The sequence below is a fragment of the Vanessa tameamea genome, chromosome 19 (genome assembly GCF_037043105.1).
Source record: "Vanessa tameamea isolate UH-Manoa-2023 chromosome 19, ilVanTame1 primary haplotype, whole genome shotgun sequence".
NCBI classification, from domain to species: Eukaryota; Metazoa; Arthropoda; class Insecta; order Lepidoptera; family Nymphalidae; genus Vanessa; species Vanessa tameamea.
Genome location: NC_087327.1, coordinates 10355415 through 10383408, shown reverse-complemented (window position 1 = coordinate 10383408; position 27994 = coordinate 10355415). Strand labels below are relative to the sequence as shown.

The following is a 27994-nucleotide window of genomic DNA, read 5'->3' as shown; positions in this document are numbered from 1 at the left end:
AGATAATAAACTTTTGAGTGTATGAATGTCAGTTAATATTGGTGTTTAATTTAGGACTGTGTTTGGGCCACGACGGTCTGTCGTTTACGATCCACTCGGATGCCACGTGATACTTCGAATTAGTATTTAAATTTATAGAGATTTAAAAATTATTATACTTTTGGTTTGTGTAATTAAAGTAGTACTAACACCACTTATTTATAATATTTACTAAAACTTTATTGTAAACCACATAACGGTATTGTAATATTATACCATTTTTTTTTTATAATTTTATATGGGCAGTGACTCTTGTATGTCGTAGTTACTTATAAGTATGACAAATGTTACCGTTAAACCTAAAATGTATACTGGTCATAGAAATGATTTTATTATTAATATTTGCCATAATCTTTAGTAAATAAAATGAATTAGGTAGAATAAACATCCATTTTATTCCTTTAAAATTTCCATACAAATATATACTATTATTATAAATGTGAAAGTAACTCTGTCTGTCTCTTTTTTGTCTTACTCTAAACACTGAACTTTGGTATGAAGACAGCTTGAAGAAAAAGGAAGGCTGGGCCTTTGTACGCCTTAAATAATCCCTTAAATGAGCGAACCCACGGACGGTAACTAGTGCTGTTCAAATATTACGACGATAAGAAGACGACAATACTTATCCTTGTTAAATTTCGGCCCGCGATACTTTATATACTTGAACTTTATCGTGTCATGCAAATTTACCCAACCTCCATAAACATAACGTGTCATAGGTCGTCAAACACGAAAAACACATGCAATCTCGAGGAAATAACCCTGCGCGCCCTTTCCCATCTGATACCCGCTACACGGTCTTAAGGGCCCATGAAGGCAGCCCGTCAGACGTCGAGACGCCGATGTATAAAATCACTATGAGAGAGCGTTAAATAAAGCTCGAACGAGCCATAAAACACTCACGTTTCCTTTACGGCATCTCTTTGTTTAGGGCCAAATAGCGCGCTATCGCGATTGGGGCCTCGCGGTTTAGTGTCTATTTGCAAAGCAGTCAGTGGGGGTTAAGTGTGGGTTCGATATTATTAGGTTCTTTTTTGTTTATACAATGCAACCAAAATGAAAACGAGCTTATTAACTGTAATTGCTACGAATTTAAACATATGAATGTAAGAAATGAAAAATAATGTTATTCTTTTATAAAACTAATTTCTTAATTTTAAACGATTTTGAAAATAGAACGCAAGTGACACGAAATATAATTAGACGGAATGATTTCAATCAAGGAACATGTCACAAAATCGTAGACGCTAATAAACGAGTCACTCAAATTCTCAGACAGAAAATACATGCCAAACATCATCCGTTACAAATCGTTGAACAAAGTGAGAGAAAACGGACATTTCCTAAACAAAGAGCTCTTGTCTTTATTTAATCATCAAGCAATTGAATGGCCACAGTACCGTTTGACAAATTCGCACGCCCTCTACATCTCCTAAACGCGCACTTAAGACGTACCCTTCCTTCACCCTTGGACGCCTCCATTCTTTTTATATCGCAACTTTATTAACGCATAAAGGTCTGGTGATGGCCCTTTAAGAATTAGGATGCGTCCCGTGGCCGGGCGTCGCTCAGCCGAGCTGAACAAATGGAGTGTCGGGACTTAGCTCCGGGATAGCGAAACGCGGTACATCCCTACGCGCAATTAATGGAACCGTTATCGTCGCCTTCCAAATTTGAATTGCGAAACAAGTCCATTTAGTTACTCGATCCTTAACGGCATATTTGTATCGATTTTGAAATTGCTTCGAGCGGTTTTCTTTCAGTAAATTCTTACGTGATTTATATTGTGTATTGGAATACAATGATATAGAACCGAATAAGGAAAATGGAATGACTTGTTTAAAGGCAAATAAAAGTGAGAGTAGAATAATTCTATTACGAATGTAATACATCGAATAATGGGAAGAAAACGTTCGGATACGAGTATCGACGCCGTGAAAGCAATCGGATTTACATGTAGACCGGCGCTGTACTAAAACGAAATCATGAATGAAGCGCAGTATAGGAAACCCAGAACATTATCCTTATGCTGCCATTTTACGACCTTTACCCCATCTAGTCGAAAGGGTCACATCGCTACGACATGCTGTAAAACATCCCCGTCCCGTTCTTCCTCGCCGCGACCTCGTAAAACCGAGCGAGATAATCACGAAGATGAGTCGAAAATTATTTTTTTTATTATCACCATCGGCGGTGCTCTTTTATTTCCTTTTTACGGTCCGAGTACCTCATAAAAAGACAATAAACTTACTATTTACAGACCATCAGGAAATTGTTAGCCGAAGAGGTCTCTTTACGACACATGTTCGCCTGGTGGCGGAGAGGCCAAGTGATGCGCTCTTTACGATTGACGCGCGCGTTAAATGTACGGGAATTTTATTTATTTTGCTACTATATTTACTAGCACTGAGTACTTTATACGTACTGAAAATGTAGGTCGCTTGTTCCAAAGAGAGAGAGCCTTCCTGATTGATGTAGCGAGACTTTTCATGTCCCATAAGAACTTTATTTATTTCGTGTAAATAAGCAAAACTAATAGGGGGAATAAAAAAAGTAAATTTGGAAAACTATAAAATTATTGTATTTTCTTTAGGAATGATTATAAAACGATCCTGTTAAAACAACCAGGATATCATAAACAATTAGGTAGTTGTTTTGAGAGCTCCACTTGTTTTTATCGAGGAATTTGGTGAGGAGTTTTAATAATAGTTATTAAACGGTTGCCGGCCAGCTAAAACACGCGTTAACCGCTTTTTATGATTTAACGCCGATTCCACCGATATAACTGGCAGTAATTTGTTCCCGGATTACCCGGCAAATTGTTTTACGATATGTTTTTATTATTAATGAACATAAATTTACTCTGACCAAAGATTATTTTGAAGAATCCACGAGAGATAAAAACATTATTTGTGATGTGTTTTGATGTAGACAAACAAATTGATTCAATAAGAACTACAACATTACTATGAATACATTTTAATATTAGTCTTAATTAAAGTAAACATATTACTTTAAACGCAAATGAATCCAAAAGTCAAGTCAATTGAACATATATAAAACACTTTTATTTAAAACAACATCTACAAAGTACTAACTATGAAGGTATAAATATTACGTTCGGGTAGTTTATGTTGATTCCAGCAGATTCCAAATTCTCGAAAGAGTTCGTTACGGGCGTACAATTTATACGGGGCGTAAGTTTGCTCTAGCATAAGGTTGTACAATATCTTGGAGCGAGCAGCGAGTTCCGCAGCGAGCAAAGGATTTCAATATTGTGAATTCCAAGGATGTTTTCGCATAATGAATTTAGGGATAGTATTGCGGTTTTTCGGTTCCGACCCCTACTACCCTTGAGGGGGCGCTTATTTTCCGTTTATCAGTAGATACGAAACCGCCTATGTAAAGATAATTTCCGAAGAGAATGCGTATCAGAAAATTCTTTGTCATGTTTTCCGTGAGCGGAAGACATAGGCCGGGAGGTACGCATCGCGGCGTGGCACGGCGGTTCCGACGAAATGTATGATAATAAGGGGCGGTATTATTTAGGTCCGGCAATTCGTATGATAAAATTGAAGCAGTGATATTTGCCCGGGACGATTTCTATGGAGATGCCGGTCTTGTTTCGATGTTAAATCTGAACGGAAATGATATATAAGGGCCGGCGGAATTTTCCTTATGCGAAAATATTGGACCGAGAAATATGGATTTGGTGTGCCAGCGATATTGGAGTGGGTAGGATTCCTTGGGACCCGAACTGATTCTGCGAGTTCGGTCGGTAGCTCTAATAATAATAGGAATTACTGGCAGAAATTCAAGATTCTCCCTATGTCATCAAAACAAAAATGTATGTAACTTATAGAATGGGAGGTAGCTCTGTATATTTGGCGGTGATTTGATGTCGCTTAATATTTATTGTAATTGATAGTTTGGTAATTCCACTCGGGCAATAAATTTAAGATTGTGATTGTAGTTAGACATCCATTGTGCAAATGTTTGAGATGAATGAAATTACGATTAGGATATTGTTTTACAAGTTATAGGTACACATTTGCTGGCTATCCGATCCCCCACTACTAGAGCTGTTGATAGTTGAATCTTCAATAGTACCTAAGTAGAATTGCTTGAGATACATTACTCTGCAGTCATTTGATATATTTCTTAAATTATTTAATTAATATATTATATATGCCGTCGGTGATTAGAATCCCAAAACTTAAACATAATTTCATATTTTTATGACATATAGTGTAATTTAAAATAGAAAAGGTAAGTTTATAAAATAATAAAAAATGAGTTTGTAAAAGTCAATTTTGTACTCGGAGCACAGGCTTGGCTCGCCCAAGGCGTCATAAATAAGAATCGCCGGTCTTAATAACTAAGACCTCATAGGCGGGGAAGATGTTAGAAATCGGAGTTAGAATATTCTAAACAGCTCCGGTTAATTTTTTAACGCTCCCCAGGTTCTGTTCGCCTGGTACCAAGTTACGGCCGCTGCGGTCGCCCGAGGCAGACCGTTCTAATTAAAATCTCCCCATTCCTCTGGTATTCATTTTCATCCTTTAAAAAGGCGTTTTGTTGCGTTCCTGGTTAGGTTATGTTATTGTTGTGGCCAACTAATTTACATGTTAATGAGGTGGTTATAGTATAATTCAAAGTAATCGATCCGTGTAGAGCGTACGTTGATTTATTTCGTTGCAGGAACGTGGATAGATATGTTAAGGTAACATAATTATTGCTTATAACTGTTTCTTTAGTTTATATTATTATTATTTTTTTAACTAACTATCCATTAAAATAAATAAGATTTTTTTAAATTACTCAATTAATTAAATTCAATTAAAAACAATAGAGTTGAAATGCAACTTCTAGTCTATAAATGTTACATAAAAATACTTAAAATTAAATTTGGTTTTAATTATTTCAATAAATGTTTGTAAAAAAGGTTATTTAAAAGTCAGCTGCGAACAATGACATTTTTACATGTAAAATAAAGAAGTACTTTTTAAAATCATTGACTATATCTCTCAATTGCTGGATTTGGGTAAAAAACGAAATGTCTTTCGGTTGTTTGTATTTATTTGTTTTTTAAGCATTCGAATGCATTAACATTTATCACAATGGCTACTAGGGATGCATGAACGGTGAGTGGTAGGCCTAGCGTCTTTGTCTCCGCGATTATGTATGCAAATGACTCTGAGTACACCTGTGCTTTTATGTACGCCTGGTAAACAATTGCTAGATGGAAATGGGAAACGGTCGTTTTTCTTTTGGTTCCTTTCTTCTATCCACCCGCTTTTATTTTGTAACAAATCTAAGATGGTCATTATTAGCTCTAGAAATAAACAATAGCATCAAAACATATACAAACTTTGAACAATTTAAAAATGTATAAAATCTAAACTAGATACATAAATTACATTAAAACCTCATTGCAAATAAACAATAAAAATTAAAAAAGCCATAAACCATATCGTGCCTATCACATCACACATGTATCACATCCGCGCGTCGTAAATCGCCACCGCGTACGAAACCACGTATTAACGCGTGAAAAAACTACCGCAGTCAACTGCGCGGAATGATCGTACGCCACTTTCGCCAGAAAAAAACTATACACAGATACATAAAACCACATTTAAAAAATAACCTCCTGTGATATTTTTAAATATTTAATCGCAATATAAATCACCGCAAGTCTTATCAAAATAGATTTATCATGCATAAATTATCCTTCGTAAAAAGTTTCATTATTTAAGTTAGTAGCCTTCTCTTTAACACAATTATTTTTAATAGCTACAAAAATATGCTTTCATCAGATATCATTAATGCTAGGCGTTAGCATCTTGTTTGTAAGAAATTACTTTTAGCAAATCAACTACATAATAATTTACTGATATATATTATCAGTCGATTTAATTCGCAATAAATTCGCATAGTTTTAATCTGTTAGCATTTTTAAATTAAGAAAAAATTATGACAAACGTCATTGAACTGTACGAAGGCTGATTCAATTCTTATAAAAAAAGGCCAAATATATACAGAGGATTTTAAAGCTTATTGTTTAGATGTTAATTGCTGTTTTCGTATATTAAATTAGTTTTAGAGGATACAGTGACACGAGATACAATCAACATACAATCGTCACTGCATCTCTGTTTGCAAATCAAGGCGGGAAGCCGCCATTGCTGATTAGCATGTTTTTAATCGCGTTCTAAATTCAAAACATTGGAACGTTGGTGGTCCATGCTAATGTAGAAATAGTGATATTTTTATTTTATTTAATTATGTTCTAAACAAGATAATATTTTTCCTTAAATAAAACTGAATAACTGGTTCAAAATCATTACGCAATAACTACTAAATTTATTTTATGTATATTTTAAAGAAGGTTTTCATTTGATTCTGTAAAAAATGTATTTCAAAAAGTATTAAAATAGTGAATAAAAAATATATTTACCAAAGGTATATTAAAACATAATAAAAGTGTACGTTAAAAATAATGTTTTTCACGCGTCACCGCTAAAATACACAGACATTGCTAAGTCTAAAGAAGCAAAGTGAAGCAAGGCGAAGTATAGCGGAGTTTAAGCCGATTACTTTAAAAGCGCACCGGTTGTTATCGTAAACTTCGTTGTAACGCTATCTAGCTTTATGGGCCAAATTATTTTGTTTGCGAGAACGGCTTATTAGCTTGCGATTTCATTCTAAGACAATGACGTCTTATTTTATTGTATAAACTTATTTTAAAATCAAATAGATAAATAATATTGTTAAAATGTATGCAGCCATTTTGCTTCTAAAATATTCCAAATTCAAAATAATCATGTGAACGTCACCCGCAAAGGCATTCCGAAATATTGTTCCACGCGTTCTAAATTCAAAGCATCGCGGGGGACGTGCTCCCCTCGCGGCGCGTACGAAAAAATATTTATATCGATTGTAACATATTCACACGAAAGAACTCGGTAATAAATCAACTACGGGAAATTAAAAATGTCTTTAAAACAATACTTTTCCTTGCATCCGAGTGCGCCCCTTTGTATTTCCTGTCTCGTTCTGTTACATTTCGTGATTGTATTTCTGTTTCGCTTGTCGGTAGGGAGATTGCTTTAGAGATGCTTCAATTTTTATTTTTATTTTTTCTTTGAAAATGTAACAGCGATATTACGATAAAAACCTTTTTAATGGACGGTTTAAAGCTTGTTACTTTTGTTATTCAGTCTAAAATAAAATAAATAAGTTTTAGTATTTTAGGTACAACGATTGAAATCTAAATAATTATAAGAGTAACTTTCATGAGCGTCAAAATATACATAATGAATGTATGTCTTTGAAGGTAAAATTCTTAACATTTCATATATAAATTACGGTTTTATAATACCGTGGTTTAAATCAAGAAAAACCAATTAAAGACAAGGGAATGCACAGATCAGATAATTAAAAAGAATCACAAACACATTAACGGCCCGACCAAATCTAATTTCTTTTTTCGAAACAAAAAAAACTTAATTACATTTTCTGTCTATCACAGCGGCAGATAAGGGCCCTCTTTCAGTCCTCGTTATCAGCGACCCCCACTTGCACCCCTATTTTTTTTTCTTTTGAACCCCTAGAATACCTATCAGGCGTAATTTTAAGATAACTAATGCCTACAGTCATTAAGGGAGCGTTCGGAGACCAAGAAACGAAAATAAAAAAAAACAAATCTCAAACAAATGCATTTTTAATAGATGATACTCGTTTGTTTATGGATTCCATTCATAGATATCGAATCATAGACTTTGTATGTTGTTGCCTATTCCTTATTTGAAATTTTAAAAAAGTTACATGGAATGTTAACATTAAGTTACCTACTACGATAAGTTGATGTTTGAATTAAGAATTCCTTATTAAACCAGTGGCTAGAATACGTCTACGATCGCGGGTTCTAATTCGAACAATTAAGTTAGAAAATGAAATCAAACAGTGGTCATATTTATAGCATATTTATAGTAGAAATAAATAATAAATTGAATTAGTACGAATTATTATTTTCAACGATTGTAAAACTTTTTATTGCAATTGTACAATATTTTTACGTAATTTGTAATGCTATAAGTAACGTTTCTTTTAGCACCGAAGAACACTTATAAGGCATATCATTTTATTATCTCCTACGATAATTTTTTTACGAGCTGTTTTATTAAATAAATAAAATACAACACGAAATTTTGTATTACAAAAAAAAGGAATAAATATCACCCAAATTCGTTAAGCGTCTCGTCACCGCTTAAGACATAAACATATTCAGAAATAATATTTATTACAATTAAATTTTTTACAGCCTAATAAAACTTATAAATGAAAAATACTCGTGCCTTTGTTAAAAGTGTTTTAATTGACCCCGCCGACCTGACCTGCGCGTTTAACGATTCGAAAAAGTTGTAAAAAATCAAATTAAAAACGCCCTCCCCGGGCGAGGTGTTTATCTTAAGCCAGAAAAAAAAATATCACAATAATCTTACGGCTGTAAAGTCGTATCGACATTAACGACAAATTCACAAGGTTTTACCGAAGAAATCTGACAGATTCGAAATTTATGCGCGGACGCTGCACAGTGGGTAGAAAAAAATGTTTAACGACGCACTAAAGTCCGATAGAATGTTGCTCGGGTTTGTTAATTCGGTAGAATTCATCAAAACTGTAATTAAACTTCGGTTTTCAAAGATTATTACGGTTACAACGAAAGTTTAAATCGGTCCGACAATTTGTCTAATGTCAAATTTAAACGAGACCGGTTGAGCTTTTTTGCATGATTGTACAAAATATATCATTTACATATATATATAACAACCGAGTATATATATATATAAAGAATAAATATTGTCTTGTTATCTATGTGCATCGTTTATACGTTTTTCAATTTCATCTTGAGCTCAGTAGTGAAAGATCAGAGTGAGTAAGATTCTTGCGATCAAAAAAATAGGGGAAGATTTTACCTAGTAGTGGAACAGCTGTCCGATGATATGTATATACTATATCAAAATTTTATAAATATAATATGAACAAAGCAGAAAGAATTAGTTAGTATAGAACTATATATCATCCGTGGAAATAATATCACGACTGAGCGCATATTCCCCATTTATATTCGAGTGGCAAAACAAAGAAAACAGGAAGTGTTGCCAGTAGCTTTCATTATTTTTCTACGTTTTAGAAATATTATGGGCATTGCCTTGAGAATGTTAAAAAGTGGTCTTGATTAAATAAAATGTCGCGGAGGGGGAGGGGGTTGTACGTGATAGGAATTAGGCATTAAGGGTCCATAAACTGGTGAACGGTGAGTAATGGGTCACTAAACTTTGGGGATTTAATGTTGCTAGAAAATTGAGTTCTAAATAAAGATTCGTTTTTTTTTTTCAAATTTATATTTTAACGCAAAGGCACCATTAATAGAATCAATATTTTTATGTCATTTTATTAATGATAATTTATTTCTTCTATAATAAAATCTGTCTGCAACGTGTACTGAGTGAAAAATCATTTTCTAGTATCCCTAGTGGATAATATATTCAAAACATAAGATACATTTAACGATAGAGTCCTGGTTCGTTTCTTATTATTTGTTAAACTTACCTTGTGAATTAATTTTAAACTCATTGTCTCTTACCTGTAACAATAAAAAGTCTAATTAACAAAATTGTAATTAAAACATCGTTAAATATAAATCTCACGTAATACACATTTATATAAGAACCAATACTATCAATTTAAACTCAAATTTAACAAATAACTTAATATATATTTTTTAAATTTAGAATCATGAATCGCGTTTTGATTTTTAATACTAGTGTACTAACTATTTACACTTATAAACAAGAGCGTTAGCTATAAAGCCACAAGCGGTGTACTGATAGATATTGTCTAAGTTGAGTTGAGTTGAGTTGAGTGAGACGTCTCCACCCGACAGTCAATATAAATTTTAATTAGCGAATAAGGCTTAAGATACAAATTTCACTAGGTCACCACAAGTTATATTATTATAATAAATCAAAATAAAGTACCAGGCCAGCATAAAATGAAAAATTCATTCGTCCAAGACATGACCATCGGCCAAAACGTGGGTTTTTCGTACAAAACAACATTCATTCCACCTATCCCTAACAAATTGCCGTGGACTTATGTCCCGAATACCACATAAATACTTAGCTATGTAATACTCTTATGTACAAGAAGAAAAATCACAAAGGGCAAAACTATTGTGCAATATATTTTGAACGACACGCCTGATAAATTGGCGTACCTTTGCGGGGTCAGGCGAAAATAAATAAACTATTTATTCGTAAGAAAGTTTTTCTACACAACTTGGTTCCAAAAACATGTCCTTTAATAAATAACTTTTTAATTTAGATAAAGATCTTATTAAGGCGATTTTTCAACATTATCAGCCAAACTGTGAACCGAAAAGCATACATCTAGAACACGTTTTTATGTCATATGAGCTGACTGGAAAATAATGCGATGCTATCTACTTAGTATCTTATATATTAGATAATAAGTACCTAAATCGCTTGAAATATAACTAGACACCTATGGAGAAATAAAATAAGGCGCTATTTAATTCGTCTTTAGTAGTTTTTTTCGTAACACGATGCGATTAATTTTATAAATGTATCATAATTAGTTTTCGCCCGCGACTGCGCTCGCGTTTTAGGGGATGGCTATCAGGTATTACTCACGCAATATCTTTATAAACTGTAGCCTACGTGTTATTCTGATGTTTAAGCTATATTATTGTAAAGTTTCATTAAAATCTATTCAATAGTTTTTGTGTATATAATATTAGTAAGGATGTATATATATTTAGAATAAACCTGAGTCAATTTTAATATTAAAGAAACATTCCAAGCAAAGCAAGGTAACAGATCCAGTGAAACAGAACTAATTTCTGAATAGGCCCTTATTCTTGGCGAATTTATTGGCAATAAATACAAGTACGGAACCCTCAACAAACAATCGATTCGCGCTTGACCAGCTTGTAGAAGGGGATGAGTAATTGCAAAAAGCAACGCATCCGAACGGACACACAGACATATTAATATTTATACATGTCATGTAAGATTATCGTCCAACCGTTCATGTACACCTTTCCGCGTAATGCAATAATTGTCATGGTGTGGGGTGACCGTGCCAAGGGGGGGGGCCATAACAAGAATAGGAATTTTCATAAGGATTTTGATAAAAATATAAGTATACTATATTCCAGATAATTTAATCGAAGCAATTAGAATAATTTCGTTCGAAACATAGATTCTAGTAAGAATCTCAGTCATACTCTTCACCAATCAAATGCCGCGTGGTAGTGAAATCTACATATCCAGCCCACATCAAATCACAAATACTAACTGAAAAATGGCCACTGAATTTTCAGGTGCACAATTTATGAAATGCCTGTGTATTGGTGTAAAAGTGAGTGCACGTGCACCATCCACACCATCACAGGTGTGGTAACCTCAGGCCTTAGTCTAATAGTAGTTTATTTGGTCATTATAACATTACATTTTATAAATTTAAAAATCGTTGACAAATAATCTTGAATAATCACTCGACTGTTCGAAAATGAGTGTAATGATTTCAGAGTTCATATATGTATGTAAGTTTCTATATTCCAAGATAACCTTTAAAAACCCAAACAGTATTGTATGTGGTATCGTTAGAATCCTTACATCTTCGTAAGAGATACTGGAAATCAATATGGCAGAACCGTCGTGTTTTTCTTTTAATGTCAAATCCAAAGTCTCAGTATATTAATGTGTCAAGGACGACATTTTGTTTAAGGGTTTGAAAGTGTTATAAACAAACGAATTCTATGAATATTAGTTAAGACATTAAATACTGTATAGACGTCTATATCTCAGCGTCCGCTGTAAACATTCGTAAATATTTATAATCAGCGTCAAAAATTACACATAGGTATGTTATGTAATTCGTTATGTACTATGTAAAATAAACTATCACATTTTGATCACTATTTTTCAATATCTTTATCGTAGTAGTATTAGTAAATGGATTCACGAAATGGTAAGGCGTTGGACAGAACAATTTATTTTAAAATTTCAGAAATGATTTACTTTCTCGTAATATGAGTTTACCATAATTGATCTAGGATAGATAAAGAGAGATCGAGGAAGCTTTCCGTACCGGTGGCAGTTTTTACTATGAATGAAGATCGAATGACTTTGAATTGTCGTAAATATTGGCCCTGTGCATACAACACGGCGTTAATAATACCATCAAATTTTAAATAAAAACATACAATCATACACCGTAATGGCACTCTAACAGGGCCCCATCACGCGGATCCACCGTTCACACCAGATTGACATCTGTCAGGGGCCATGGTCCAAGTGACCCCACACTCTCGGAGTAAATTTTTAATCAAAATATTTCCTCCCCTTACGATAATGTTAATTTCTATTGTCGATCACACAAGTTAACTCGTGATGGGTGTGGCTTTGGTTCCATGAATAAATTACAGCATATGCATGCATTTAACTAATATTGAAATAAAGATTCCTGTATATTATTTTATGAAAATATTATAAAATTGTATATAGGGTTAGATAATTTGAATGACTTATTAAAAAAGGTACGTTTTCTCTGTTTTTTCTATGTATGAAATGAATGTGTCTTAGTTTTATTGCATGTGCGTTTCCAAACCGATTGCGATTTAGTTGAAACTTTGTACTTTTGTTTGTCACTTGAATGAAAGTTTCTTGCTAAGATGATGATAACCTCTTGACTGATTTTAGGTGGTTAACTGGTTGTTTTAAATGTAAGCTATAGCTTTTTACAGTATTTAATGGTATTCTTTTTATGTTAATACAGTAAACTATTGAAATTATTCTACGACGGATTTATACAACTAATACAATTTAACACTAAACGCCAGTTAACACCTATAGACGTCATCACAATTACTTAGCTAACACATAAACGCCTGTTCCGAGTGTACCAGACGTAAAGTGTTAAATACAACCAAAATATTTCAAACGAAAACATTACAAATTATAAAAGAAAAACATTGATGAAATTTTTAGAAAATTCCTCGTCGAACAATTCCAACAGACTCCGACCACCTCGTTACCCGACGTATAAATTACAAACCTAACAGTTTTAAACTTTCGTTTAATTCAATGTCTAAATCAAGTTAACGAGCACACGTTACATTTCAAAGGCTAAAAAAACAATGAAGCCAATTAATTCAGCGTTCAACGTCTTGTGCTCAAAGACTGGCTTGCTAAAAACGCTCCAATGATTTTAAAAACCGTGAAAATTTAGCTGAAAAAATTTAAATAACAAACGAAAACCTCTCCTATTGTCATCGCTATATGGTTCAAAACTGCCTCTATTAGACCAGATATTATTGTATTCGTTCCAGTTGTATTCGGTTGAAATATCAGACGTATTTATTGGGAATAAATACCAAAATCGCTCGAGGGTTTCCGTGATGACAATGTTGCGTCGAAGAAGAAGTGTTATAGAAGATATATAAGCAGAAACAAACGGTGATCGGTCGGATTCGACTCGGCTATCAGACCACCGGCATCTCGTTGAATATATGATTTCGAGATTTATGAATATGATAATTACGCTAAGTCATACAATTGTCAAAAATAAGCCGTTGAAATTTAGATAAATACATTTCAAACTACATTTTAAGTAACGTGAAATTTGAAATTCATAAATTTTATTAATAGACATTCACAATAGGTATAATTTATTAAAATATTATAAGTATTCAAATTATTTAAATACAGAAACTATTAAAATAATAGTCTGTAATTATAAGATTTATGTATAATTATGTGTAAATTAATAGTTCTCAAGTAAACAGGACAAGATTATCGTAGTCCATTCGTTACGCACTTTATACTTGGCACCTAAACATCACGATTGTGTGTACAATGGAAGACAAAATTTAATGGTTTAATTTAAATTTGAAAATGACGCCATGTTGCATTAGCACCAGTTTAATAGCCAACGCTGAGTGTAATTCAGCCTTATGCAAGGCTCAGACGCACGACAGTTACGCGCGGCATCCAGTCGCAAGTGCGCCGGATGCCTAAACGCTGGAAAATTAGATTCCTCAGTAACATAGCGGAAATACTTGAGCAATTCAAATAGCAGAGACATAGATTAAAAATACTTTTGAGACGAAACCTAAAAATCTAGCTTATAACTAACTATATCTATGAATAAAGTACCAGGCTAACATAGAATGGAAAGGTTATTTCTTAGAGATAATTTCTCAATGCCTATTCCGTATGTAAATGAGACGTTGAACACAAAATTGCTTTGTAGTTTTAAAAACGAACAATGATATATTGGGCACATTTGCGGCCCTTTCACAGACAGACAAACAACCTAAAATAGGCTACTTGAATAAATATTTCAAATTTAAAAAATGCTAATGCGTAAAGTTTTCACCAAATTGTGAGACCTTAGACGAAGTGAAATAGTGGCGATTTAGTAAGGAATGTAAAGGTCAAGATATATTGGTCGTATTCATAAAATACACGGTAGCTTAGAGTAATGAGGATGCACAATTTGTGTGTAATTATATTTATGAGATGCAAGTAGAAAAATTGTATTATCATGTCAAACTACTGAGCTTTGAGATATAATGTTTCTTTTACGAAACTTATGTTTGTTGTAAATTTTTTTAGCTTCTGTGTGTAAAGATAAAGTGAAATTTTTAAAGTTCAGTTTGTGGTATTGCTTTTAAAAACCTATTTTATTAAGCCGAGGAGGCGCAGTGGGTAGAATATGTTGATTTTAATGGATTGTTGCTGTTGTTGTTGATGATTTTTTACGACGCGTAGGCCAAGCTGCACTGTGGGACGTTAATGCACTTTAGTACATTTTCCAAAGCAATTTATTACGAAGCAATAACAATATTTATTTATTATTCCTAATCAGACATTCTGAATTATATTAAATTCACAATTATATTTTCAAATTCCGAATATTATTAAAAGGGTGTACACTATTTGTAATGGGGCAGATATACAAACACATAAAAGGATTTAACTATTACAAAAAGACAGTTATGATTGTCGATTTGTTCGACGCATTATTTACCATCCCTTTCTATCGCTATCCTCTGTCTCGCTCTAACATGCAGCTGTCATTTGTATGACGAATCACTTTGTCATTTTGACAGCTTTTTGTTCGTCAAATGTAATTCTCACCCTTTTGAAGATAAAAAAAATTATACACACGGTCACATTTGGATTGTGAGATTTTTTATGAACGCTATTTTCAAAGACGTAAGGGTCATTATGGAATGAAAAAAAAAATTGATTCGACATTTGTTAGTGATGCGTAGAATTATGTTTTTGTTAATATAACCTAACAAACTATTCGTTATGTGTGATTAAAGAATAAAGAAAGAGAGTTGTATTGTCTATGGTGTAAAAAAGTTGCTTTTATTATAATTGTAAAGCATAGCAACACTATAGAGTTAGAAAAGTATACTTCAATTAATATATTTTATTTACTAGTTTCGAACAGATTATTTCAAAGAATAACCAGAATATTATCTTTAAATTTATAAAAGTTCAATATCCATTTCCTGTAAATATTATTCATTAAACAGGTTCCAAAATTATTCATCTGAGATCGATTAATAAAGTAAATTATTTAATATATTTATGTATATCAAACAGTGTAAACAGTTCAATTGCACCAGTTTTGATTCACAAACAAACAGACAAACCCTCGAGGCATTATCCTAGCAATTACCACGGATCAGCCGGCGAACATCAAAGGGTATAACAATGGAATCACCCTGTATTGTAATTTTGTTGTAACTCCAATGGGGTAAGAGTTTTATATGTGAAAGTTTATTCCCTGTTCAGCTATATATATATAAATATATATCGTATAGGTAGGTGGTCAGGCTAATGGGCTTGATGGTAAGTGGTCACCATCGCCCATAGATATTAGTACTGTTAGAAATATTAATCATTATTTATATCGCCAACGCGTCACCAACCTTGGGAACTAAGATGATATGTCCATTTTGCCTGTTACACTGGCTGACTTACCATTCAAACTCGCACTCAACGATACTAAGTATTGCTGTTTAGCTTTAGAATATACAGGGTTATCGGTAATTCGACGTATTCCCGTTAGGAGGTGATAGGGGTGATTATTTGCGATAATTTTAACCCCCATATGCATGATGCAAAAGTGAACCATTTTTGAGTTATCGCGTTTTTTAGATTTTTTCCAAACCTCCAAGTTGTATAAATATATTTTAAATATTTCTAGAGATTTTTTTTAGTGATATAACATTACATTGAGGCTATATTATTAAATATAGCCTCGTGAATCTCAATCGATTAGTATGGAATACTACTGAACTGTCGCGTACTTAATCTGTGTGTATAATTCATCTCGTGTTGGGTGATGAAGGAATATATTCTAAGGAGTGCATGTGTTGAATGAAAATCTACTATATATATATTCACCAATGCATTGGAGCTGGTTGAAAAAAGTATTTTAAAGTGGGAAGAACCCAGCTTTAATTTTATTTGAGGCAGTTTATTTTTTTTGTTTTTATATTATTTAAGTATCTATTAATAATTGATTTACTAAGTATTATCCTTATTAAATTTGAATGAAAATATTACAATCGATTTATTGGTTTGGAAAACTAAGATTACCATTTAGAAAATATATTTATAATGAATTTTATGTTAATACGAAATAAAAATTAAATTTAAAAGGACGAACGTGGAATGCACCGGTGTTATGAACGAAAGATGCGTTTGTAATAAAAATGGATGATAAATTTGTTTTTTTTTTTTTTTCGTTAAGCGATTTCGTTCCTTTTGAATGAATGGTTTTTCTTTACAATTACTTATAAGTTATCGCATTTGTACAGTTTAATTTTACTCTTATTCAGAGATTTTTGGACCATTGTTAAATTTTAAGAATAATATTTAGAGAAATTGGATCTTTGAGCGAACTACATTCGTAACTCTGTAACTAACCTTTAACATGTGTTTGTATGTTTTTGTACACGAATTATAGGGAAACTATTGAAAGGATTTCGATGATACATAAAAGGAAGGTAGATCACACTTTAATCTAATTAATAGAAATCTTTTTATCTCAGCATACAAAACGGTCTACAAAAATAAACCACAAATATATGCAGATCGATAGATTCAGAATATTACAAGCTGACAAGTCACTTTTTCCTTTCGAAACAGACACGCGATGTGTCTTAGGTTTTCCATTACCAAATGAGAAGCGTCAACCAATCATAATTCGTGGAAAACCTGTAGGTAACGCGAATCTATCACGAAGAGACCACGCCCCCGGAGCCCGGGGTAGCGCCCCTCACTAATCTAATATTAAACACGTTCGAATATTAGATACAAAGTGAGCATTCACAGAATTTAATAATCCCGAACACTATCCCATTCCGACATCATCCGTCCCGCTCTAACATGAATTATTAAGAACAATTTTATGATTACATTTAGAGTAAGTGCGCTTGTGCGTGACGTGAAAACCGATGGCCGGCGCAAAGCAGCGGGATAAAGTATAGTTAATGTTATATTGGTTTCGATATCTTTGAGTTATGTAAGTCTCGGGTCCGGTAATTTTCAATTTTGTGCTCGAAATATTGATAAGTTTGGATCCCGAAGGAATTGCTTTATTGGCTATGGATGGTATAAATGTCCCGTGTGAATTGCGTTTGTTAACAGCTGAGACGGGGAAAAGTTCTTAGATGTACATAATGACAATATGAGTTTACAAAATGGCGGGAATTTTACGCTATGTTAGTGACGAGTCTTGAAAATGTTCCATTACGCGTCGTATAGGATTTCTTAGATGGATTTTTAATACATTGACACTCGAACGATACTTTGGTTGTTATTTCTTTTAATTCCTTATTACATTTCATGTTTACCTATAATTTTTTAAATCTATACTAATTCTATATATGCGAAATGTCTGTCTGTATGTCTGTTGCTCTTTCATGGCCAAACTGCTGAACCGAATTCGATGAAATTTGGTTTGAAATAAGCAGAACTCCAAGGACATAAGGTTTTTTATGCCCAACACCTGACAACCCCTAAAACGCGAGCAAAATCGCGGGCGATAACTAGTACCCAGTTTATAAGTTTTGAACTGTCATAGATTAATACAAATGCTTTAGTTGTTGTTTTACGTTTGTAAAAAAATATAAAGAAAATTGTTGTACTATTGTATAGAATGAGTTTTGTTGATATGTATTATAATCATTGAAATTTTAAAGATATTTCACTATTGTTTAAGGTTTATATACGTAGGTAATAAAATACATGTATGGGTACATATACCTCATAAAATTGGAGTGTCTGTTTGTAATATTAAAAAAACAGTTTTTTACTAAATGCGTATGTATGTGTACACGGTACATATACCAAAATAACTGTCTGTCTATTTGTTCCGGCTAATTTCTGGAACGGTTGGACCGATTTTGACAGGACTATCACTGGCAGATAGCTGATGTAAGGAGTAACTTGGGCCACAACAATAACTATTTTGTTCAAACGCGCACCAAGTCGCGGGCACAGCTCGTATTCAATATAATTTTAACTGAATGCTATCGTTCTGGTTCTGCACGGCAACGTACGGTCAGTGGAGACGTCAGCTTGCTTCGAACGAAATCGTAATACTAACAATGAGCAGTTTTACAATTAGTGTAAAAAATCAATAAATGGTAAACAAAATGGACAAAGTGACAAGCGTGGAAAAGGCGAATCGATTTCAAATTATTCGTTCCGTCTGATTGTAGCGAGTCGCGTGACGGCCGAGATCTGGCAATAGTTGTAGTATAATTATATTATTAATAGTAGCTCTGTTGATCAATGACGAATTCTACCACGAAGCAATAATAATTAGTATTGTTGTGTTCCGGTTTGAAGGTTGAGTGAGGCAATGTAACTACAGGACATTTTAGTTCCCAAAATTGGTGGCGCTTTGGTTATAGTCAGTGGTGACCACTTATCATCAGGTGGCCTATTTGCCGGAAATAAATACCAGACTGCTACTCCGCACGTCCTGCGGTCAGGCTGGATCAGCTAGTGACACGCCTTAACCTTTGCCCTTCTCTCGATATCATCCCGTAGCCAATGTTTACACCCGTAAGCCTCAGAATATACATAAAGCCAATATTCCTGAGCCTCATGTCTCTCCCGTCTTCTATGACCGGCCTTCGGATTATGAGTGAGAGGGAATGGAGGACCAGTTTTCGTTGTTAAACTAGGCTCATAGGCTCTCAGTAGGATCAGTTGAAGACATTAGTGTGACAAGGTGCTATGTAACATTTTCCAAAAAAAAAGTATGTCATGAATGAAGGTGAAGTTGAGGGTGTTATGACATATTTTTTTTGAAAATGTTACGTAGCGCCTTTATCCCCCCATGTCTTCAATTATAACACTCAAAAAAACAAAAGAGGCTTTATACATTAGGTTAGAGAAAGTTGTTACTAAATAATGAACCTATGAAAATCAAACTAAAATGCTTAATTCAATTTAATATTCTGTAATAAGTTTTTGACAAAATTTCTAGATATTGTAACACAAGACGCACATACCAGCTTACTCTCATTCGTAGTTTGATATAAAGTCTATAACTGATCTACTACGTAACACACGGACAACTCATGAGCGTTGTATAATAGTAATATTTATTGAAACAGTATTTATACCTAGATATGTGGCCGCACACAAAATCTCAGTTAACTCATACAAAATATAAAATAACATTGTTCATACATGAGACCGCGTAATAGTTATTTAAGAAGCAATATTGCGAGTTAAGCGATTTAAAAATGACTCGGAACTACAAGACAAGCGGTCATCGCGTGCTCGGAATACCAACACAAGTCTTGTGAGGGGGTATTTTGACGAGTGGGGGAGTTATGACGAGAATGGAAGCGAACTTGTGATAATTTTATTTGGTATCTCGCCCCCTACCGCCTTGATAACGCGATAATTGTATATGAATTTAGTGTCGGGTTTCGGAATAATGCACGCTTGTAGTGAATTTTTTTCGGAGTTAATTTATCAGATAAAATATTATTTTAAAAATTAATGCTGAGTGCAAATTAATTCTGAATATTATTACAGGTTTGGTATGAGACATAGCTTTAATTTAGAATGAATTAAAATAAAAAAATACATTGCATACTCAATTTAACTACAACAATAAAAAACCCTATTACAAAATCCAGTTACGTTCTAATAAAATAATGCTTGAAATTAATTCGGTCAATTATAAAAGTCATCAAAATGGCGACCTTAATTACTATACGAACTATGCACGATTGCATGGCGCATGATGTAGGCACCTATATGAATTATGTACACAAAAAACGCTCTCCGGCAGGCAATTAGTCGAATCATCTCGGCTCATCCGAATTTCATCGCATAATTGTCAGATGTAATTGAAAAACGCAATTACGGGCCGAGCACGTCAGTTAATTAATATTAAATTCGCAAATAATCACCCCCCCTTCCTCCCTCCCCCGGGACGAGGGAACGTGGCTTGATTGAATTATAGGGAAATTTTGGAATTTTGAATAATTCACGGGCTGAAGTTAGCCCTTTACGACTTAAGGGCGCTGGGTCAAGTGATGACTTCATTGGATGAGTGAGAGCCTACTAGTGTTTCATTCGACTTAACCGTTAGCTTTCATCGTAAAAAACGCCTCGTTAACAATTTTCAATAACGTACTGAATGACAAAATGATTTTTGTATCTCTTTTATTATAAAAGTTTTTTTTCCTCGACACTTACGAATCATTGTCCCGGTTCACCAAAATTCAATTTAGTTCATTCTGCAACGGTCACGCCAACAAAACCGTACGACAAACCAAACAATTACACAAACGTGTGCCGAAAGCATAATTTTTCCACGAAAAATGTGAAAATGTTAAAAAAAATAAAATCACTGACGCTTTGTTAGTTTTTCGCGCCAACACGCTCGCCATTTTTGACAGCTGTCAAAAGGCCTGCCAGTGATTGCGTCTTTTGTGAAATCACACCTTTACACTTTTTTTTTTAATTCAAACGCACGACGGAGCTATTTTGAATAATACACAATGTAATCCCACACAAATTACCCAGTGCATAGGCATATGAAAGCGATAATCGGTAGAGATGCGTCGCCGATACATGCATCACAATCCTGTCGTCCGCCTCATTTCAATACCTATTGTAGTCGCCGCCGGCGTGGAACCGAAACGTCATAACTGGCAATTCAATACGCACTCATCCGTCATTTCCGTACGAAAGATACATGACAATCGATCGAGATTCAGAACGTAACATGTGGCCGCGATGCGACGAGTGATTCTGATGCTCCCGACTGATTTCTGAACGTTGACAAGCGCGCGCGTTGAGAGTTCACTCAGTTCTTTTTACAAATTTTTCTTAACTGTTTCCTTTGTGGAAGGAGAAGGTGACACGAGATTGTGACGCGACGATGTCTGCCTGTCAGTTTTAAATTGGCTCTTGACGGGTGTTGACGTATCGCGTCGGATCTAGATCGGAGTGTGGACATGTTAATTGTTAGGTACGAGACGCGGCGTAGGAGTAGCACGCCCTATTGACAACAGCTCATTAAAAACCTGTCACACCACCCGACCCTTGACCTTTAATTCCTACTGAACACTGTCGGCCATTTTACGATAGCATTTATACGCTGTTGTATCACATGAAGTTTATAATTTCGATGCAAATGAGTTGGTAAACGTACTTGTGTTGTGCGATTGCATTGTATATTTGCATTAATCGACCTTTCGGTTACTGAAAAACCATTTATACCCTTATTATCATTTTACATTTGTTAACTATATCATAAATCGCCTCGATGAATCAGGTCCGTCCATTAAATCATTGACCAAAAAGGTTTAAAAGCTGGATGATAAAGATCTTACTATCGATACCGTGCTGAACTAACACGCTTATACCTTGACGGAATTTCATAAAACACGTTAGTAATAAGTACTTCTACTGCAATTAGAAAACAAGAGTAACAGTTGATCAAGTACAGGCTCTATTTTATCCCCTAAAATATAAAAATAAAAACAAATCGTTAAAATTTCACTTCTCGTGACTCTACATTTCTGAACCAGCTGATATCAGTAAGATGTCAAAAGCTTACCTGGATCTGTCGCGTCGAGGGTCTGCGGCGGGGGCTGACTGAGGGGCCCTGGTGTGCCACCGGAGCCCGGGGAGCGGACATCATCGTTTACCGCACCACCATAGGACAACGACGACGACGGCGGTCTCTGTTGACAAAGGGACATAAATGATCAGTTTTAGTTTTATAGCTTAAAGTCAAAAGAAGGAAGTCTCAGTGGATGATGGTACGAGTGCCTTAACACGTGGATACTTTAAGATAAAATTACTGTGTTATTTGCTCTGTGTTATTTGCGCAGCTTACAACTCAAGGTGATTCTGAGTTCCTACAAATTTGCCCAATTTCCTTTCAAAAAAGATCTCATACAGTAAATTTCTCGCCATAGACAAATAGGTTCACAATTTCCGTTGTTTCGCAAGTCGCAGGTAATGAGGCGCGGGCGCACGCTACTCCGCCATTACACGACACCTGGCTACGCGTAATGGCCGACGATACGCTCAAATTATTCCATTATCGTGATTCGCCAATTCCACTCGTAATTTGACTATTTGTTGTTATTTTAAAGATTTCTTTTATAATTATTTACTAATCTTTTAAATAATAATTTGTCCTTTAAACGTTCTTTTGGGAATATATTTAAGTATTTAAAGATATTCTCAAATTTCTCAGTTTCTCAGTTTAATCTAATTTAAAAAATATTTTAAGTAATTTATGATTTCTATACGTTTAACAAAATAATTAACATTATATTAAATCGTTATTAATTGAATATTTTTTACAAAAAATAGTTTGAATTAAATTCAACTCTGCTAATGGCTTTAGTTAAACTGAATGATCTCAATTATTTAATTGCAACCATGTCTCAAGTAATCTCATCAATGAAGTTGAAAAAATTGCTTCATATCCAAGTTTTGATTGATAATCACACGACTCCCCACGGGAGACGTGCTGTAATAACCAAAAAAAATCTTTAATTGCTGTTCATATACCGCTAAATTGATTGCGAGCACTGACGATCGTTAGGTGGCTCATTACGACCGAGGATTGTTTTAATTTAAAATAATGGAGGCTTAATTGAATATCTTAGAGATTACAATGCCGTAAGCCGTAAGCTAATTTCAAATGTCCGAACTGTTTCAAATAAAAAAACCCTGCCAACGCAATATCAAAATTAAATCACTGCGTGGGCTTAGAGGGCGTTTTGAACAAAATCTTAGCCAATATTGTCACAAGCAATCACATGTAATTGTTTCAAATATTCAGTCGATTATAGAAATTAATTCGAAAATAGAAATATATTATCTCAAAACTATTTTCAATGGGGTTTATATTTTTAAATACACTTGATTGTATGTTATGTACCTGTTTACCTGTCAATAGATTTATGCTAGTGCGACTTTCCAAACGCCGCGTGTTTGATGACGCCTCGGTCCGAGAAATTCCTTTCAAAAATAGAACACGCATAACACAACTGGCAATTTCAATAATCATTAAAGAAACCGAACAGACGGCGAATTTGAATTTAGAACAGATGTCCGCCGCCACTTTCAATTACACCAATCGGAATCTGACGATGCTCAGGTCTATTCCCAAATTTGAATATCGAACACATGTTTCCAATTTCGTGTGACTTTCCTTATTTACGTAGCTTTAAATGCTGTCTCATAAAAGATACAAATTATTTCAATTCATTTGTAAATAAATATATTTTTACGACATTTTATTTTATTAATACGAATGACAGGCAAGTAATTTTGTGTCTGAGTCGTTCCAAAATTGTATGGTTTGAAGTTTATTTTTTTAAAAGGTCCTTTATAGTCGCAGGAAGCGTTCCTGCTAATGCGTTCACACCATATGTGTGTATCAGAAATGACTTCGGTTCGCGAGTAATTTTATTTTTATTGTTATAATTTTGTTTATCCACGGACAGGACGGGGCATAATTTTGTATCGTTAGCGAATGCTGTCAGTCACCATTTGGCTAACGATCGTCAAAATAACACCTTTTGTTGTAATTATTTTCCAATAGTTTCTGATAAGTGACACAGACACGCTATGTTGAACGATATGGATTTAAAAAATACTAAATATGAATTTGAGGTATTCAATTATTCATATCTTCGTTGCAATTTTAAATGACAGGTTTTCTTTTTAATATTTGTTTATTTTTGAATAAATAAGTTTTGTAATTAAATATAACAAAGTTAGTCACTTCACAAAAGAACAATTCTATTCAATTTGTTTTTTTTTTTAATTTAACATCTTTGCTTCAAGGGCGGGGTTCGCTCGTGAAATAGTAATTTCGCAGTGTGGGTCATGGGTTCGGTTCCTGGAAGAGGCGGGGCACCGTTTGCGATTTGAGTGAAAGTTTTTTGCGGTTACTGAGATAGAGATGTGTGGGAAAAAAATGTTATGTCATTATTCAACAGTCGTGTGACTCATCGCAGTTATTAGTAGCAACCAAAATAAATATACAGTATTTATTGATAAATGACTTAAGCAATAGACGTATAATGTACAAATATAACCTTTATTCATGACAAATGTACTAGTCAAAACAAGTCTAATTTATATTTAAAGGCCTTTACGAGCACTTTTCAAAGTTTTAAATGATTTATCGTTACCACAGTTGGAAACATTCTATCGAGAAGAAACGGCTAGAAACTGTCAATAATAACTGTTTTCCACTAATTAAATTACGAATGCGTGCCAAATAATATTTACATATCAGTGAAAAATATTCACATTATGATATGCAGCTTTGTTTATTCGAGTAAGACACAACCCTCCTTACGTCGTAGTAGGAGGTAAAAGAGCAGTCAGAGTCCCCGGTCGCAATTACCGACGACAGTATCACGCGTGGTGTCGGATGACGTGGGAATATGCCGGGTACACGAGGACACACAAATATTATTATTATTTTAGCAATCAGTATACATTATGAGGAAGTTAAATTTTGTTTTTGTTTGTTGCATTCTCTTCCTGGTAGAAAACTACATTGTTCTACTACTACTGAACCGAATTTGAATACATTTGGTATGAAACACGTCAAGGACGGACAAAGGCACAAACATATTTATATCTAACACTTAACAACTGACCCCTTGAAATCGAGCTATTTTTTTTATATTTGTCTCATAATCTCCACTGGCGAATTCTCCCAGTGTGTTGTGCTTCCTGTTATCTTGTTTGCTAGTGCGTGCCTGCATGTCGTTATTTCATGTCAATATAAATGTTTGGATAACTGTTTTCGTTTGTTTTATTTCTTGTTATGTGTCAGTTTTATCTATTGTGTGGAGCGGGGTTAGATACATTTGAAGAAGAATAATTCACATGCTAACGTCTTCTTACGAATCAGAAGGCTATAAATACCGTCTATGGTTATCGTATTGAAGTACTAGTTCAATACGATAGAAGGCATTGTTGTATATAAGATTCAGCTATAAGGATTAATTCAAGGTATTTTTTTTATATATTTTCCAAATATTATTTTAAAAATCACTTCGCGTAATATATCGATGGCAGATAAGATACTTTAGGACTGCGTAACTCCATATTTTAACTACAGATAAGAGAATGAACTATCAGTGTCAAACAGCATCCAATTGAACACGAGCGAGACCAATTTCGCGGAGAGTAATACCTACTTATATAAACCAAAAAACATCTTCAAAACAGTTCCAACAAAATATGCCATGAGAACGTAAATTATGACGTCAAAGATACCCCGATAAGCTTCGTCCAAGTCGATGTCCATCCCCCGGGGAGGGGAGGAGTGGAGGGGAGGAGGGAACTCGACTTTTCCATTACCATTAATCCTCCCAAATGAGAGTTTACTATTGTGTCATCTTGAAAGAGGTCATACGTCTTAATGTAGCGTTCTTTTGTTTCGTCTGTTTGTTTATTCCGCCACTTTTAGCGGGAATGGGTTCCGCCATCTTGGAACGTTTGATAGAACGCTCCAGAAATAGGCGGTAATGTAAAATTTAGAGTTTTGTTTTTTTTTTGTTGTTGAAAAATGTTAAAACCATTTTTACGTGACTTTATACGTTATGTTTATTGAATATAATTATGTTTTCCTTAACACGCAAACAGTTTATTTAAATATGAGTATAATTATAACTACTAAAGTTAAAAGCTATAACTAACTCAATAACGAGTGTACGCGAATTCATATTTCGAAACTCCAACGACTCTATTCCCACCTGGCGTTCGGAAACTCGATCGTGCGCACGCGCCGTTCCAAATTCAAAATAATTTAAATATCGAAAAAACTTCCGTGTCCTTTATTGTTCTTTTATTAATTTCTGAATAGTGTTCCTTACTTTTGCAAAGGGTTGAATTAGAACGTACTCCATCAAGCTTTTATTTTATTTTTGTAATTATTAGTATGATATAATTTTTCATTATTTTTCTTATTGAAAAAAAAAAAAAGAAATATATATATATATATATATATATATATATATATATATAAAGAAAAATAACGGTAACTTAACAAAAGCTCTAATGTTTTAATATTAAAGAAACGTTTAACATTTACAAATAGTATTCAATCGATTGTAAAGCTATAAATTATACCGCGAATACCTGTCATTAGGCGCCATATTTTTAATACGACGGTCGTCGTGACGCGCATGAATATGAGTAAAAGTATTTAAGTTACGACATACTTCCGGTACAAACATTAATGTTTGTATTACGTTATTTATAAAATGTTCTAAGACTAGTTCTTGAACGTTACTTGACCCTTTGAAACATTATGAATATTATATCGAATGCGCGAGGGTATTGTTTAACAAATGTTGGGCATTTTAAAGTACATATTATCTATAATATAAAATAATTTATTATATGTAATAACATACATAAACATAACATAATCAGCCTGTAAATTTCCCACTGCTGGGCTAAGGCCTCCTCTCCCGTTGAGGAGAAGGTATGGAGCATATTCCACGACGCTGCTCCAATGCGGGTTGGTGGAATACACATGTGGCAGAATTTCGTTGAAATTAGACACATGCAGGTTTCCTCACGATGTTTTCCTTCACCGCCGAGCACGAGATGCATTATAAACACAAATTAAGCACATGAAAATTCAGTGGTGACGAGATGCATTATAAACACAAATTAAGCACATGAAAATTCAGTGGTGCCTGCCTGGGTTTGAACCCGAAATCATCGGTTAAGATGCACGCGTTCTAACCACTGGGCCATCTCGGCTCATATGGCTATGTAATATATAATATTATTAAATGTATACGTAGATATATTAACTGGTGAAGGCGCGCCCTCCGCGTTCAATTCAATCATTGTAGTCTTGCATTAGTACTGTCTGTGTACAGATGTCTTAGTGTGTGTGAGACGACTTAGACTAAATGACATTACTAGTCAGTCAGTAGTAACAGTCAACAATTATAAATTCGGTTATATATGTAAGGAGTATTATTAAGAATTAATCAATTTCACGCAGAGGATCCCGCCTTCGCGTGTGAATTTATCTATTAATTTTTTTTCTATTTTTTGTTAATTAATAAATTTCTAATCATATTTTTGTAATGTATCAAACAAAGTTAATGTACCACAATAAGGTGCTTCATATAGTTAGTGCTGCTAGCGTCTGCTAGTCTTAATGAACTTGTCGAAGTTTGTGAAGATTTTGATGTTTTCTGCAGAAAGCATAATAATGTTAAGCGATACGTGACAGGAATGTTTGCAAAGACGTAGTAATTTTTTTAACTTTTTAACTTGTGGTCTCC

At 34.0% G+C, this 27994-nt stretch overlaps 1 protein-coding gene across 7 annotated transcripts in view; it reads right to left on the bottom strand.

Annotated features, from left to right (window-relative positions):
• The window catches only part of LOC113402792 (homeobox protein homothorax), a 247449-nt gene that overhangs the window by 138770 nt on the left and 80685 nt on the right, over positions 1–27994 (bottom strand). For all 7 annotated transcript variants that reach the window (XM_026643104.2, XM_026643108.2, XM_026643106.2 and 4 more), the window contains exon 7: positions 22258–22384. In XM_026643104.2, coding sequence (XP_026498889.1) covers positions 22258–22384 — 127 coding nt within the window. The remainder of the gene's footprint in view (positions 1–22257; positions 22385–27994) is intronic.